The sequence below is a fragment of the Amblyomma americanum genome, chromosome 4 (genome assembly GCF_052857255.1).
Source record: "Amblyomma americanum isolate KBUSLIRL-KWMA chromosome 4, ASM5285725v1, whole genome shotgun sequence".
Lineage (NCBI taxonomy): Eukaryota > Metazoa > Arthropoda > Arachnida > Ixodida > Ixodidae > Amblyomma > Amblyomma americanum.
In genome coordinates this window covers 213,900,243-213,918,138 of record NC_135500.1, presented here as the reverse complement: position 1 = coordinate 213,918,138, position 17,896 = coordinate 213,900,243, and the positions used below count along the sequence as shown (strand labels likewise).

Here is a 17,896-nt window from a genome sequence, read left to right as displayed (position 1 = left end):
TAACAGAGCTAGGCCATCAGCAATTTTTGAGATCGTTGTAGCGTTTACAGGGCGTCTATGCGTAGATGTTGCGAATTAGAAAAAGGAAACAATTGTGTTGTCAGGTAAGAAAAAGACTGCACCATTTAAACGCAGTGACCACGTACATTCTCCTCAGCAGTTCTTTGTGCTGTCAGGGCTGCAGAAGCGTCATTATGCGTGTTCATTATTCATAAGAATTGCCAGCAGCTTAACTCAACGAACTCTACAACCCATGTTCGGGCGCCCTCTGCCTGCAGGCCGTGCATGTTTGCTCCTTTGTTTCCCGGCGAAAAAAGCGAAACAATGACGCTGCCCATTCCAAAGAATGCCACTGAGGCATGTGCATCCACCGAGATCTCGGGGGCTGAGTTTTGAGACCTGGAAGATCATTTGTTTCGCTCTTGTGCAGCCAGCAGACACGGACTAAAGGTCATCATCTGAGAGCAAACGTGCTCGAAGGATGCTCCTTCGCCATAAGCAGCTTATTTTTAGTTCCGTTCCTTAATGCCAAGACGCGCATTTCTTGGATAGCGGCGCTCTAATTCCCCTTGTTAGTGCCGCTGATCCTCTCTTCTAATTTTTACGCACTTCACGTTAATGACGGTGCTAATCACCGACAATTGCCCATTCCTCAATGAAGTTCTGCCAGCATTTTTGGCCCTTGAACGCTACCGAATTTTGTTTAGAGGGTCTTGAATCCCCCGTACGTTCTTCACGTCGAGTGCTTTCACGGCCGTTGAACTCGAACAACTGAAGCATGTTACCGACTTCATGCCTGTTTTGTATGTCTGGATAGATGCTATTTGAACTTTCGCCTGATCTCAATAAAGCCTCAGATGCTGGGCAAAAAGCCGTTAGTGACAATGCGCCGAGTCGTCTTTGCGCTCTAAACCTAACGCGTTTTAACTCGCCCGGTGGTACTACACCCTTCCTCTCCAAAGAGTTTAAGTCGGCACGGAAGCGCTGTTTCGGATAACGGCAGAAGGTCTGCCGGTTAGAGCAAGGGAGCAGCGGAGAAGAGCCTTGGGCGATTTCGGAGTCGTTGGTATTCGCGCGACCGTCCAACCTCGGATGGCAGCATTGTTCGCAAGCCTCTCGGCACGCGCGTTCTCGATGACATGGTTTTCATCTGCCACGCACGCCGTGTTTGTCATTTTGGAGAAGCGCACCATTTGCTCACTCTGCGTTTTCCCCCATATTGCGCCCCTCCTCACTATACACGCAGACGGATAGCTAAGGGCATGCGTCAGCTGCGGACGCATTTTCAGCGTCAGGAAGAAATGTTTCCTCCCCCTATCAGCGTAAACTTTCTCCTGTCACGTAGAAGCGGCTTGCTCCGCCTGTGGAAAGGTGTCGATCGATTTCGGTTCGATTTCGGTTCAAGTGAGGCGCATTTAGATTGACAAAAAGTGAGCCGTGTAAACTCCGCGCGAAGAAGTGGGGTGATTTAAAACGGACAAGTCTAGAGTCATGAACACCTCTGACGAAACATTGCTATTCTAAACACATCGAGGGAAGCAGCAGACCATCTTTTCTCTTTTGAAGCACTCCACCCGAGTTGCACACGCTCGTTTGAAGTGCGCGAGAAGCTGCCGGTGTCCTTTTTGAATCTCTGCTTATCTGGGGAGTATGCTTCTTTCTCTCGAAAGAAGCCCTGCGCCTGCTTTCCGGCTGCGCCACCGGTTCGTTTCTGCTCATCGCAGCGGAAGCGGTTCGCATGGACTTCGTTGCTTCGATGACTGCAGACGAGCGAAGAGAATGCTGTCTTATCATCTGTATGATCATCATTATCCGGATTACATCCACTGCAAGATTAATGCGTCTCGTTACGCGCATCAGTCAACCTCCTCCTCCGCCAACGGGCGGCCCTTTCCTCAGACTACTTTTTTTATCTGATCTCTCCACCTCCCACTGCTCTTTATGTGAATTTAATGGTACGCATTTACAGTAGGACTGTGGAGGTGCTACCAAAAATTAAAGAAATATATATATGAAACGCAATCTCTCTGAGCGTAAATTTAAAGGATTGCCTGATTAAGTCGCGAATTAATTCGCAGTCCGCATCCAGCGAGGTAACTGCCTCTCACTCTAGCATCGGCCGCAGCCCTCACTAAGCGCGATGTCTGTTAGTGGCACCACAAGCAGTGCTATATAATCATGCAGGAAGGGCGCTGCCAAAACCTAAGCGCAGCTGGTGATCCCAGCAAACCAGTAAACAAATGTCGCGTAAAAAAAAAATTGCAGATACACACTGCAATTTGCTACTGCATGCTGCACAGATTCACCCCCAGTGACAGCGCTTGCGACTGGTGACAAAATAAAACAACTTTCTTCTGACGGGAGCTCCACAGTGTGTGGGATAACATTTTTTTTTCTCAAATCCGAGCCTTCTAAACACAACCGTTTGATGGGTGCTGTACACCGGCGTAGGAACAAAAGAGCCGTGCATTGCTTCTAGGATGTCTTCTCCTTACATATTTTCTTCATCATCATCAGCAGCAGCAGCATCATGTTTTTTTAAACTCGTCTAGTCGTGATAGCCTATGCTCCTGCACACCCGGCGGTGTAAATATTGGGATAAGTTAGATCTTCACGCGAAAATTCACCTTATAGAGAACGCAGTTTTCCGGTGCTCAAAGGTGAAGACACCTCGCAAAAAATAACGGATTCCTTACGCCTGTTACAGAGTGGTGTTTTCATTTAGCTCATGGTATTAAAGCTCCTGTAATACTTTTTATTTATGAGGCTGCTTATCTGCAGGTAACTTGTAAAAGTACGATTTGGATGCGGGATGTCAAAACGAGGGTACTGGCGAGGCGTCTCATTAGCATCATTGTATCAGTCGCTACCCGGCACTCAAACGAAATCCTGCTCCAAGGCTCTCGGGGTCCGAAAGAGCAGCTGCTATGCTGCAATAATGTTTTTTTTTTCAGTATGAAAGCAAAGGCAGGCAGGTCTTGTATGCACGAGGAATTGCTGCTCATGAGGTATGATAATGCATTATCGATCGGAGACAGGAGTAACTGATCCCCCCTCGGAACGCCACATTAGGAGCATTGGATGGCGCCCCGCAGGCAGTGCGGCATGGTTCGAAACTTGAATGGGGGGGGGGGGGGGGGGGGGCAGCTTTTTGTCTCTATATAGTACGCGACGAAATAGTTGTAACACATAAAAAAGAAATATCTGATTTGCTAAATAGCTTTTTTTCTCTGTACTTGTCGCTATCCTCTCTCTGTCTCCCTTTATTTAATCTGGCCGCAGCCCGGGTACTTAATAGATAGCAATTGCCGCGGTTGGCAGCGCCTTTTCTTTCATTTCGCATTTTTGTGATAATAAACCACAACTACTCTCAGCCTTCTTCATATGATTATTTTGATAATAAAAAATGGAGTGCTTAGTGCTAATTTGTGTTCTGCTCACAAAAACACTCGGAAAAAAACCGAAATATGGAGCACTTTGCTAAACAATCTGGTTTGTATCCAAATATGAGCACTGAAAATGTCACACGATTTCAAACCCTCACCCCCACCCCTGTGAACTGTGGCAAAAAAATAAAAACGAGAAAAAATAAAGGGCACTACCTGTGCCCATCTTTTACAATTTGCCCTCTAGGCGCAGCCAGGACGCCATGGGCTGTGGCAGCATCAGGTCGGTTTGTGGGTACAATAGAAAGGCTAAGATAGGTCCTCGCTATCCGAGCTGTACGACAAAAAAGGAATGGGGACACTTAATCTCCGCCTTTAAAGGTATGATGTGACAGACACAGACGCTGTTTCCTCTTTCTCAATCCCAATCATTAAGTGGGAGAGCACAGGACATACATTAAAAGCCCCGCTTTTACTGAGCAGTATTAACGTGGCAGAGAGACCCGGTAGATGTACAGTTGTAGCACTGCTTGCATAGAATCCCTTACGTTCAAAACATGGCGCCTTATGGTGCGGAGACAGCGACACCTTAAAAACGTGAGGCGAATTAAAAAATGAATTCATAACAAAAAAAAACAAAATTTTGTAACGTCATAATCGCGTCTTTTTTGGCGATCAAAATGGATCTTCAAGCGCTTCGAAGTTTACTGCGACGCACGATACAAAGGGGAAGAAAAACGATTGGACGTACGATGACTTCAAACTCCATTTTTCGGGAGTCAGTTCTCGTTGTGTCTTTTTCTTTTGCCCTCGCCTCCTGAGTCACGCTGAATTACTAGGCATTGACGTACCAAAAGGGAAAGCTATTTGACTTAATGCCAGAGAGATACATTGTTAGGCATATTTATAGCTTCTTACTTGGCCGCTGTTTTCCTGCACTAAGTTGGAGGGCAATGGGTTGTGACAGAATAGACCGATTTCACCAGCAGTTGGCGCTACGCCACCGCCGCCGCGATGCACTCTGGGATTTGTGGTACTCCGGTCAGCAGCGTCGGCGAGGTGCGTGACGTACGCGTGAGAAGCAGTCCTGTCTGTGTCGCCACATGATGTTTTTCTTCAATAATGCTGGATTTGTGAGAGAAGAGGATTCACCTGAGGGGTGTCACGTGCTCCGACAACTGCGCGAAACAGAGGGCACCGGATTTTTCGTTTTCTCGAAAAGAAAACGTCCCCAAGGTAAATCGTAAAAGCCGGTAATTAGAGGCAGCTGAAAAAGGTTTGAAGCTCTGAAATGTCTTTGAGACAGTCCCTTTATCTGCCAACAGGAGGCGGTCGGATTCACCTCCGTGTTGCTTTGTCAAGCAGTCTTTGCAGTGATTTCTGGCCGATGTAAGGTTGCGGGTGAACAAGTGAGCGAAATTTTATTGCCGCATTCAGGAATCCACAATGTATATGCTTGATGCGCGTGTTCTCTCCTGATACCGCATGTCCTGATACGTGTGTGTCTGCGTGTGCGCGTGGGATCTTATTTCGATCATCTCGCCACCTCGCTAGCACAAATGCTCGCTTCATATTACAGTCACATAGTTTCGATTGAAGAAATATTTTGGCTGTTAATTTCGTGCGCCCAGCTTATATTTCGATGGTGTTCGAGGCCTATCACGAGAGCGTCCGCTGATTCCAGCTCGAGTACGCACGCATACAGGCATGTGGTTAACGTGAGGTGTTAGTTGAGCGCGATACGAGAACGCGGTCTTTGTTGTGTTCTGCGTAATGGAAAGGCGGATATGCTTAGAAAAATGCCTGATTGACTGAAACATGTCCTTTATTAAAAGCCCTCACGAGCACATCGCTCGAGGCATCTGTGGGAGCCGCCGCGGTGGCTGAGCGGTTATGGCGCTCGGCTGCTGACCCGAAAGACGCTGGCTCGATCCCGGCCGCGGCGGTCGAATTTCGATGGAGGCGAAATTCTAGAGGCCCGTGTACTGTGCGATGTAAGTGCACGTTAAAGAGCCCCACGTGGTCGAAATTTCCGGAGCCCTTCATTACGGCATCACTCATAGCCTGAGTCGCTTTGGGACGCTAAACCCTCATAAACCAGCACCTGTGGGGACATCTGTTGCCACACAACTCTACGCATTAATCACCTCGCATTTGGTTCATTAAATTTGAGAAAAAAATCCCCGTCTTGGATCACCGTGCAAGCAAACGCAGTATGTGAGGCGCGGACACGGAAGACTGGTATGTAGCGCCTTTTATTCTAGTGCCAGCTCTGCACGGTAAAGCTGTAGCAATACAGGTACGATACGCGGTTAAATTTCTACAGTACGCATCGCTTGCTCTAGATGAATATTAAGCTAGTTGCGCTTTTGTCGAGATAATACATGCATTCCTTTTTGGTAACGATAGCCGGCCTAGTTCGGCCTGAAAGTATCCCTATTCTTTCCCCTTACATCCTACAGGACGCCGTTCACGAACGTAGAAATTGCGACGGCCAATGGAGATTCAAACACCAAGCAGGGTTGATCTTCCGCGGTCATACTTACTGCACAGTAAACAACCACGCGATAATCCGAGAGTACGGCGTGTCGTATGATGAGCAACGCACAAGCAATTTTTTCCCCTCCGATTTGGTATCGCCTGAAAGACGCTGGATTGCGATTGCTCATCGCATGCTTTTGAGTATTTCCAAGAAAACAATGCACAAAAGGCAGGCGCTTGCGTCGTAGTCCCCGATCATCGGCTTGTTCTGTAGTCCGCGGCTGCACTTAATAATGCCATGTCAATATTTTCGCTCTGCCGTACGCGTGCGTAGCAACGAGACGCAGCAGAACGCGAAGCAGTGGAGAGCATCTGTCCTCCGTGATCCATGGTTGCCTTGCCCCCGTGATTCTGCCAGGGCTTAATTCTTCCGCCTGTCTGGCCCCGGTGGCCGCCAGCCCATGTGACCATGACACGCCTTCCTGTCAGGTTTGGCAGCCAGCCAAACGCGGTAAATCGAAGAGGCTGCTCGCCTGTCATCGCAGCGCAAGAGGGGCAAGCGCGACGAGACAACTGGCATGGCACAGCCCTCAATTCCGGCTTCTCCTGAACTCCTGGCTTCCTACATGGTGGATATCACAAAGAAGTTGCGCGGCAAAGTCCAAAATGCAATTGGGGCGCTCAATCAAGTTTTGATCAGTTAAATATTGTATAGAGAGTGCGCTTTTTAAAACGTGTGTGATTTTCATCGTTACGCAGACGAGTATAGACCCATAGATCGTTAACCGGCTGAGTAAAGCGTTGCAGGCGCAGAACTTCCGCGAAAATCTGGCTCGAATTGCGTCATTTTTGCCTTAAGAAGACGGCAGAAAGCGCTGTTATGGCAGCTCGAAAAACGTGGAAGGCATGGTGGTGAGCCTGCTCTGGACTTTTACTGCGTGTCACTCGGATGGTATTTCTATTTTCCAGGCGATTTTGAGCGCCCACAATGCCTTTGTAACCGCCAGCTTATAATAAAACTTTTGGCAAGGCGTGGTCTGAAGCGGTCATATTAAGGCGCCGCTCATGGCAGCGTCCTGCATCAACTGACCTCCATTAAGCGAAACACTAGCCCTGACGCAGACCCAAATTTAAAGAGATTAACTTTCACAGCGAAGAGGATCAACACGAGAGTGTCCTCAGGCACGGCTGCCGCAGGGGCTGCTTTACTCACCGTGACAAAGAAAAATTGCTACTTTCTTAACCGAGCCCTCAGACGTGATACGACCAAATAATAAAGATGTGAGGTGTCTTCCGAGCGCAATGTCTACCGAAAGGGATAATAAATAATGGTGAACGTACCTTGCATGTACTATAGTGCGCACTGTACAGTACTCACGGATTGAAATAGGACATTCGGAGCGCGTGGCCGTCGCTTCATGGAGCGCCGCCCGTAGACGCTCATGGAACCAAGGTGGTGCATTGTGGTATGGCGCGAGAGGGAGAACATCTACAAAGCAGAATTGTTCCTTCCAGTAGCCAATGAGCCGGCCTGTGGTTTACCACATGCCTGCGTGGCACTGCAAGGCTAGCGCTCCGAATGTCCTATTTCAATCCGTGAGTACTGTACATGTACTGTCACGAGCAATATCAGCAGGAACACGGGAGCGCGTGGAAGATAGCCTCGAACGCTACTTTTGGCGATGCACGGCGGCAGCTATTCGCAACATTGTGGAATGGGTTCTGTTGCGTTGCCAGTTTCTGAATAATGCAATAACGTAACCCCCTTTCCGGTTTGTTTCTCATAGCGGCTGTCACGTATCGTTACAAGTAGTGTTCGAGGCTATCGGCCACGCGCTCCCGTGTTCCCGTTCATATTGCTCATAATAGTACGCTAATGTAACACTGCCAGCACTTGCACCTGCAACGACCGCTGCAAGCTGTATTAATGTTTGAAGCCTTCCTCATGATTTAAACTGAATGTTTTGTTTTGGAAAAAGCACATACTGCATTCTCCTGCGCATCCGCAAAGAACTTTACAGCGAGCGAAATTTGCACCAGATGCACTGCGCCTGCCTGTAGTTCCCATTCGCTCAGTCATTAAACTACATACTTTCCGGCGAGATTTTTTCACGCTTTCTCGAAGAAGAAAAAAGCACACCAGCGTTATTCAAGTTTCATTTTTTCCAGCATAATCTCAAGACGGAACGTTTACAAGCAAAGTCAAAAATAAGAAACCAAGATCGCCATTTTTATGCGCCGAATATGAATAATGAAATGGCAGTTGTACTAACAGGCCTGAACCAACACTTAGCTTAATGAACGCGCTGAGAACAAACTCTTTCCTTATTTTTAGCAGGAGGGTGTGAACCAATAAGGGGCATGAAGCATGCACATGCTTTCCGCCGAGACTTAGAAATAACAAACAGTTAAATGAATTCTCCGGGTGCTACATCTGCAGCTTACATTTCCATCGATCACTCTTCTCCGTAATGCATTGTATTTTGCGGCCGTTTTCCTGTAAGCACACATCTTCCTTCCCTTTCGACCGTGCGTGTATAGGGCGCAGCCGAGTTTTTCGTTACTAAACCCGTGATCGGTTCTCGGCAAGATTAGCGCTGGCGCTTCCATTCGCGCAATCACTCAAAGCTCGCGCTAAGCCCCCGCCGCGAGTTCTTAAGCGCGTGTGCTCTTGCGCGAACACTTCTTTCTCGCGCGCTTCTCTTCGGCGGACATCGGCTCTTTATTTGGGGATAAGACTCCTGTCGTGCTTTCCTTCTGTCCGTACCCTTAATTCGCTTTCTGTTTTGTGCGCTTTGGCCATGCGCAGTGTAGCTCACTTGTTTCCTCATGTTTTGGGCTGGCTCTTCCCATTCGCGCTTCCTGTTTTTACGACTAGCCTTGGCGGGACGGAAGTCTGCGCAAGATGAAGGCCTCCCATCCCTAGTCGGCAGCCCACCTGTACACCGCCGTGAGAAAAGGTACATTCGCGTTTTCCAGAACCCCATTCTATCTGCTTATCGCTATTACCCTGTTTTTAACGGCGCCAGTTCCTGTCCGATTCGCAGCTTTTTTCCTTACAGCAAGCTGGACCTTTGTGAGGCCGTAAAACGAACCTCCTTCCCTCTCTCCCATAGCGGTCTTTTTTTCCTTTTTTTCGCCCAAAGTGCGTTCGCGAGTAACAACTATAGATGCTTGCCTGCAACCGTCCCGCGGCGCCGAATAGTTCTCCCGTGAAGTTCCAGGTGCACCCGAAATCGTTTTCTCTTGCCTCTTCCTTCCTTCCTCCTCCTCCTCCACTCCTCTCATCATCTCCACTTTCCGCGCCTGTCATTCCGCCTGGGCGTTCTTCTTGGGGACGCCGAGCCTTATGAAGATAAGCCCGCAGAAATTAGCTTCTGGTTCCGTTTCTGGTGCACGAGAAATTTTATTCCGTTCCAGTTTAACGTGTTACGCGGAATGGAACGGCCCGTTATATAGCGTCACGCGGTTGGACGGTCGCGCGTACTAAAGCCGGTTATGTACTCGCTCGCCCAGACGCAACTCGGCGCGCAGCGCTCGCAAAACGATAAGATCAAGCAGTATAAAGAATTCGTGAAACTCATCTTTGTTTCCTTTTCTTTGTGCGAGTTATTTCGTTCTGTTGAAGATTTGGCCGCGAAAACCGTCGCTGTCGTGTCGAGCGGTCGATCTGGCCGAAATAGTACGAGTTATGAAATAAAATGAAAAGAAAAATCGCTAGTGATGGTACAGGGAAAACCGACGCAACAGTAGGGAGCCGCGCTGCCGGATGGAATCGAGTCGTTTTCGTTTACTGCCGCAGTGCGACGCCGCTATCGCCGTCGCGGCTCTGGGAAAATGACACAGTAAACGACTAAACCGAGGTGGAGTCGCTTCATAAATACCGAAAAAACCGCAACTGCGTTAAACTGCCAGTGGAAATAGGAAAAAAAATGTTGCTTCCTCGCAGCAAAGCAGTTTGTTCAACTTCGTTAATTTCATGAGAAAGGAACAGAACAAAAAAAAGCGTACAGGAAGGAGTATTTTGTTCAAACCTAAACACCTCTTCTGTGTCGCTGTGTGCAAGTGAGGCAACCGCCTGCCGTATCTCCCTCAAAAAAAAAAATAGTTAAGAGAATAAGAGCATTAAGTCAGTGCGTACGGTGGGCTTGATTGGACTTCAGTGCCGTGATCTACAGATGCAACAAGTTTCAGTAACGTGGTGGTGTTACCACGCGTGTTGCAGACAGAGAGAGCATGCGTCTTCTCACTCGCACTCTCAGATGCAGCAAAGTTGGAGGCGCCGTTTTGGCCTTTTTTTCTCATTTTTCTTCATTATATCTTTGCACCTTTCCTTTCTACCACATAAAGAACGGCCTAGCACGTTGCGCTTCCCCAACCGCCTCTGAGAAGCCATTCCAGAGGGGGCTCTCCTTGCCGCTGCTGAGACGAAGACCCGCTAACGTAGTACGTCCTCCCTCTGCGCCTTATCCAAAGGGAGGAAGTCAGAGCAATGGAGCGAAGACTACACACGCAGATCGAAAGAAAGAAAGAAAGAAAGAAAGAAAGAAAGAAAGAAAGAAAGAAGGAAAGAAAGGAAGAAAGAAAGGAAGAAAGAAAGAAAGAAAGAGAGAAAGAAAGAAGGAAGGAAGGAAGGAAGGAAGGAAGGAAGGAAGGAAGGAAGGAAAGAGAGAGAGAAAGAAAGAAAGCAGGAAAGAAGGAAGGAAAGAAAGAACGAATGAAAGAAAGAGAGAAAGAAAGAAGGAAGGAAGGAAGGAAGGAAGGAAGGAAGGAAGGAAACAAAGAAAGAAAGGAAAGAGAGAAAGAAAGAAAGAGAGAAAGAAAGGAAGAACGACAGAAAGAAGGAAGGAAGGAAGGAAAGAAAGAAAGAAAGAAAGAAAGAAAGAAAGAAAGAGAGAGAGAAACAAAGAAAGGAAGAAAGAAAGAAAAAGAAAGAAAGCAGGAAAGAAGGAAGGAAAGAAAGAACGAATGAAAGAAAGAGAGAAAGAAAGAAAGAGAGAAAGAAAGAAGGAAGGAAGGAAGGAAGGAAGGAAAGAAAGAAAGAAAGGAAAGAAAGAAAGAAAGAAAGAAAGAAAGAACGACAGAAAGAAAGAAGGAAAGAAAGAAAGAAAGAAAGAAAGAAAGAAGGAAAAGAAAGAAAGCAGGAAAGAAGGAAGGAAAGAAAGAACGAAAGAAAGAGAGAAAGAAAGAAGGAAGGAAGGAAGGAAGGAAGGAAGGAAACAAAGAAAGAAAGAAAGGAAAGAGAGAAAGAAAGAAAGAAACAAAGGAAGAAAAAAATAAAGATAGAAAGAAAGAAAGGAAGAAAGAAAGAAAGAAAGAAAGAAAAAAAGAAAAAAAAGAAAGAAATCAGAGCTAGGCTGTTAGGTTGCAGAAATACATCTGAAGCGAATGAAGAGCGCAGCCAGGCGTTTCGGAATTCGTTGTACGACCTCCCCGCCTCAGGAAAGCAGCATCGGTAGAGCGTTGAAAGGCTCGCTGCTATTGAAGAAGACGCTACCTTGGCTTCAGGGCACGCTTGTATCCCTTGCTTACGGCCAGGAGCGGATTTCTCCGGGGCTATGCTGCGGAAAAGGCGTCTCCCCGTTGCCTTCTCACGGCCCTCCCCGCTGGTTGACGACGGCCGAGCTTCATACCCGCTCCTCGGCCTCTGTTGATATTCTCCGTTTCATTGTTTGCCCAAATCTCCTCTTGTATATATCATCTCATCACCAAAGATTTATTCTTTGCTTCATTCTCCGCTGTCTCGCTCCTTCCGGGTTATATTCGGATGGTTTGGTTTCAAGACGCAATGTTTGCCCTCTCCCGCATTGTACACCATTATACGTGCTTGAGCAAACAGTAAAACCCACTCCTTCGCCAAGAAAGACAGGTGGCAGGAAAAGAAGAAAGAACGCTGCAGGCGTGTTCACTTTCGTTCTATCGGGGCGCTGTTTGTTTCCTATCGTTTTCATCCCCTCTTCTCAGAATGCTTCCCTCGTGCGTTACCATTGTGTGCACCTTTGTGGCCAGCCTTTCTTTGCAAATCGATATGTTCTCGCTGCTGCCATCTCTTACCTCTCGAGGCCTTTACGTCTTTCATCTTTTTTTTTGTTCTTTCTTCCGCGTTTTTGTTTGCCTCCTTGTTTCTTCCTTGAATTTGTGTAGCGCGATACCTTCGCCGCCCGTATATTGCTCTGCAGCTTACATAGTCAGCGTGTTTACTTGAACTGTTTAACCTAGCATGAGACGTCCCTTTCTACTCTTCTTTTTGTGCGTGCATGCACCCGCTTCGTCGCTTGGGGGCGGCATTCCTTTGCACTACCGTTTACGAAAGGAGCCGCTCAGTACTGCGACGGTTTCAATTTGAGACTTGCTAGTTTCAAGGCTCCGCGAGAGAAAATGCACCTGCACCTGTCGCAGGAGAAAAAAAATGCAGGCAAAAGAAGAAACTATGCACCAAGGTTCGCGCAAATATCTTCTTGCCAAGAAGGGTGCGCAGAAGAAATATTGGAAAGCCGGGACAATGCGGCGTCGTACGGGCGGAATACCGCATGTACAGGATATAGAAATGCACATTGTTTCCAGTTCCCTTCCGGATTTTCAACTCCTACTCCACACCACACGGCATCAGTGGCTTCGCAGTGACAACTGCGACGAACGTATGGCGCATGCGGACGCTCCATTTCTTCTCACCTCGTTTTACATCAGTGCCTTCTTGAATGACTTTTGGTTTCCGCGTGCGATCCTCTCTTGTTGCGCCTGCGTCGTACGGAAGAGGATGGGAAGATGGAGAGAAGCCCAAAGAAACAAAAGACATCCACTCATCTGAAAGGAGATGAAGTTGTCAGAACAAGCAAAGTTCTCCGCTTGCATCTCTAGCCTTCGCGGTTGCGAAAATCAAACGCGCGGGAAAAAAAAAAACAAGAAATGCGAGAAAGAATGAATAGAAAATAGGACAAAGTGGCTTTATCTAACGCTGAACTTCCACTGTGCTCGCGCAAAAGACTGATTTTGAAAGGGAGAAAGAAAAAAGAGAAAATCGCTTTCTAATCCCGAAGAAAATAAAACTTCCAGCGCGGGGGAGGATCTTTGCCCTTCAGGATGCTTGTCACTCTTGCTCAACATGCTCTTTTACGAGGCTCGCCGCGTAAATTTCACACTGTCTTATGGTCCTTCTTTGATGTTTCCTTCTGTGTTTTTTTTTCGCGCCATTCGCGCTGACATTCTTCCTCATTTTGTTTCTAACATTGGAGTGCCACTGTGGTGTGCAGATAAATCAGCCAACTCCTGGCGAACGACGAGCTCCCGCAATGCGTTCAAGATCCACGCTCGACTATTTCGCAAGAGAAGAAATAACTTACGCGGAGCTTTTGAAACGAGCTCGCGAGACGAGGAAGGAAAACAACAAAATGTCCAGCCGCCCGCCATGTTCGGTATCCTACTGATCAGCCGTAAAAAGGAGGCTTTGTCCGAAGCAACAGAACCATAAACAAAGCGCACCGGACTCAACTTTCTCTGGAGCCGATTACATCGTGAATAAATAATCCGCTCACAGCGAGAGCAAGAGCCGGACCAGCGGACTCTTCTCCGCGTCTGCCGAGGGGGCGCCCGAGTAGTCGGGGAGGAATGATGCGTGCCGTGATCTCTCGTTCCAGCCAAACTTATTCGCCGCTTGGCGCATAGCTTAAAGACACTGCGATGCTGGAGGCTCCGAATCTGTCTTTTTTTTTTCTCCCCGTGTTGTCGTTGTCCGCCTCAACTGTTATTCAACGAAGAAAGCAGAATCGAGGATCGGTGATGTAGTGCCAGCCAGTTTGCTGCACAGTTGTCCCGCGCAAACTGGGCGCGCTGTACGATGAAGAAATAGTAACGCCGTGTACTTCCCTCTGCGGGAAAGAACAACAGCACTGGACCCACAGACTAGCGATCCATCAGTACTATACGAACATTGCAGACCTACACGCTACGCGTTCGAAAGAACAAGCAATAGAACTGGTTAAAAAAACAGCATCGGAGCCTGAGAAACAACCGCGGGTTAGCGCCAGGCCGTCAGTCAGTCGTTCTTCTTGACTCTCACTTTGATTCATAAACGCCTGCGTTCTCAACAACGCGCATTATAAGTAGAAACTTGCCTTGCTGCACTTAAAAATTACAGAAAAAAATTTCTTCGCAATTTGATCTCGTTCTGGTTAAACATCCGTACTGATGGGTGAAACAGGAACGAGAACCAGAAATAGGAGTTTCCTTACCCTAAGTAAAAAAAAAAATTAAAGCTGGTCATCTTTTTTCTAATGTCTCTCTTTATTATTATCTTTTACCACAAGGGTCGCGAAACCACAGGTTCGCAACCCCGGTTAAAGAGAAGATGAAGATATTGAATTTCGTAGTGCCGTCCCACTTGTTATATGTGCCCACCCGCTCGTAGGCTCGTACGATGTAAGCCAGTCTTCAGTACCGTGGTCGTCAGTCCCGCTGAAGAGGGCGGAATCACGCTGGTGGAGGGAACCGGAACATGCCGGGCCAACCTGCACGGCTTGATGGTTGGCGTCTTCGGTCATTCCGGGGGTCGGTAGCGCACGGCTGCGGAGTTCCAGGGCGGTACGAGGATGGGAAACCGCACCTCCACCAAATGTAACGGTCTATTTTGGTGACGCCGAGGGCGACAGATGCAGCGGTGAAGCAGTAGTGTTCGGCCGTCGGTCAGGCTTTGGAGAGTCTCACTCGGAGCGATGGCAGGGCGGCTCGGCTACCGCCCATCTTCTTCACATTACATATTATCGGTCCAACCCGGATCAAGATAGGAGTCCGGCATAAAATCAAATTGTGGTAAACGAAAGCCAGTACGAAACATACAATCAATAAAATAAACCTTACGTATGCACCACTGTTTTAAATAAGTTGAAAGGCAGAAAACTGCACTCGGGACTATGCGCTCGGAATTCGAAGTATTTTTTCTCAGTCGTACCGCGAGAGAAGTGTTATTTTCATTTTAAAGTAGCTGTGTGTCACAAACTACCCATTTTTTCAATTCTCTTCTTAGCATATTTTCAGGTTGATTAGCGCAAAAAAATTTGACAACTATATAGTACTGGCTTACCGAAAAAAGCGTATACAAATGCTTTTATAGAAAAAAGTAAACTGATGAACGAGAGTCGTTGCGGCGCTAATTATTACTGATATCTTAGCGTCTTCTGGGCACAACATCTTCATCTCGTTTCATCAACCCGTGAGCCAATATCTCCTGTGAAGCTCAGGTTACACTACTCGTAGTTGTACAAGACCGCTAACAATACGCGCACAGGGTTGTCTGTCATATCCTCGCGTGATACGGCGCTCTGTCTTACTTGCAGTGCGGCTAAATTTGAAGGATGAAGCACAACGTCATGCAGACTTTTTTGCACGTAGTCATCCAGAATAAATATGAGCTTTAAGCGTGCCGTCACTCCGTCACAGCTAGTGTCTTTGTTACAAGCAAGCCTCAGAGTTCCCATCCACTAGCACGTGCTGCGCGCTCAGGCAAAAGGCACGAGCTCCTTGTAGCGCATTCATGCGTTGGAAACAACATTACTCACACTGCTGAGCTGTGGCCTTGAAACCAGCAAGTCTGGTCTCAATTTGCGGATCTACTAGTGATCTATGGTTCTTTTTTTATCACACGGCCAGTTCCAAAGAGTTCCGAAAAACTGTAAATTTGCGTGGTTCTTCGAAAGCTTGGCTGACTCTGCGTATCAGAATTGCATCCCTTTAAGTGGACTCAAAGTGAAGTTGGCTTCTATCGATAGGTTACCGCCTTCTGATGGCGATAACTTTAAAGGAGTTAGCTGTTGGGTAGTTGGTTGTCAGACATAATAAAAGGATTCTAGCGCCGAGACGTACAACACACAAGTGTTGTCTTCTTTCTTGTGCGTTTGCACGTCTCGGCGCTGGAATCCTTTTATTATGTCTGATGACGATTTTCAAGAGGTTTTATGAGCTCGCCGTTTCGCAAAAAACTGCGGTAGGCCAAGAATACAGAGGCTATAGGCATTCACTTCCAAACGGCAATCGCGGAGTCCTTTCCGGCACGGGCCTCACGAGTTTAAATCTAGTGGCGGGAAAATTTTAAATCCAGTTATCTAGGCATGCTTCAGGACAAACACAGCTCAGCCAGAAAGAGCCACAGAGTGGATTTTTACTAAGAAATAGCTAGATGCGATTGTCCTGAGCGTCCTTCAGAGCAAAAAGCTTTCAAACATATTTCATCCTCATGGTCCCATAGGCCCACATCGACGGGATGACGACAAATAAGGCAGCTTTTAAGCTGACCGATCCACGCTCAGTTTCTTCTTTTCTCGTCTTGCAGGCCTGCAGAAGCTGCAGCACCTGTTCCAACTGACGACGGACCGCTACCACCTGGAGGTGAAGGTTGTCAAGCGCGTGCAGAACGCGTCCGATGTGCACCGCTTTCTGCGACGTCTGGAGGACCGCGACCGCGAGTCGAGAAAGTACGTCGTCCTCGACTGCAGCGCCGACACCACGCGCCAGATCATCATCAGCCACGTGCGCGACCCGTTCATGGGTCGCCGAAACTACCACTTCCTGCTCACAAGCCTCGTGAGTGCAAAGTACTTGGCTGATGGGTACAACTGGCGCACTATACCGGTGTGTAGTGGAGCATGAGCAGCACATAGAGAACTAAAGCGCCGTGTCCCTGTCCTTCACGTCCAGCGTTTATGAGCTAGTAGACGTGGCAAGTGGGAGACGCTCCTTTAAGCGAGGGTTGTTTTTGCGCGCTTTACTTTAGGTACCTGATATCTGATACCTGATTTAATATCTGCTGCGGGTTCTTGAACTCAAGATATTAAACTTATTTTTAGAATATGGCGGAGCGCTTGGCTTGAAGCACTCAGGCACGGGTCGGGATGGTATTGCACTACCTCCGGGATCGGCCCAGGGAATATTAGCGCGCGCCTTTTCTTTCGGTCTATGCTCTCCTATCCTTTAACTCTCCTACTATCGGCACGCGGCAGCGAGCGTGGCTCGGCTTGAGCCAGTAGGCAGGCCCTTGCACTTTCCTTTTCTTTCTTCTTATCAGCAACAGCAGTAGCAGTAGCTTTACTTTCGGTGTTCTTGCCAATGTAGTTGCACCTCTTCACGACACGATCGATGACATTGTTTAGTTGTGATCAGCCATCGCACGGAACAAAGAAATTTGGTTTTGAGGAAAACAAAGGCGCATTAACTGTCTCAATACTCAGCGGACACCACAACCGCGCCTTCGAAGAAAGTTTGAAACAAGGAAGAGAGAAAGAGGTGCCGTAGTAGAGGTCTCCGGAATAATCTCGCCTACCTGGATGATTTTTGACGGGCACTGACATCGCACAGCACACGCCCTTACAATCAGTCACGCCGAGTTCCAGCTGACCGCTTGTTGAGTCCTTGAAGAGTCTAAAACATTTCAGTAAACACTCAAACTTTATTGTGCATGTTCATTAAGATGTCAGAACCTCCTCTAATGTTATGAGTCGACAGGCACGCAATTGCCTACAGATTAATTGACTCTCATGAAAATTTGAGCGAACGGGAAGCCAGTTGTCTAGTCAACTGAATCTCATACTGTAGAAGCTTGGGCAAGTTGGTGTGACATTATTTTTCAGCAGCGCATAGTACAAAAGACAAAACAAGTGTCAGCGTCGTGTCTGTGCACTTGTCTCGTCCTTTGTCCCCTGCGCTGCTGAAACAGAACTGAATCTCAGTTTAGTTCTTTTAGCAAGAATTTTCCGGGAGCTTAATTTTTTTAGGGAACGCTGATCGGAATTGTTTGAAATAAAACGTTTCAGCATTATTTATGAAGCATTTACTTGAAGAAATGAAACAGTGGTGCGAAAGAAAAAAGTCCCAGAGAATAAAACCGTACTTCAGGCAACAATTTCAAAACTTATATATACTTTTTTTATCAGTATTTGCGCACCAAGCACTGATTGCAGCTAAGATAAGTTTGCAGTTAAACGTTTTGGTTTGTGAAAATTGAAAGTTGGTTTTTGAGAAAGGAAATGGCGCAGTATCCGTCG

The 17,896-nt window shown here is 47.5% G+C and overlaps 1 protein-coding gene across 1 annotated transcript in view; it reads left to right on the top strand.

Annotated features, from left to right (window-relative positions):
• Positions 1 to 17,896, top strand: part of LOC144129294 (glutamate receptor 1-like) — a 229,833-nt gene that overhangs the window by 147,287 nt on the left and 64,650 nt on the right. Inside the window, exon 5 of the mRNA XM_077663318.1 lies at positions 16,189 to 16,439. Coding sequence (XP_077519444.1) covers positions 16,189 to 16,439 — 251 coding nt within the window. The remainder of the gene's footprint in view (positions 1 to 16,188; positions 16,440 to 17,896) is intronic.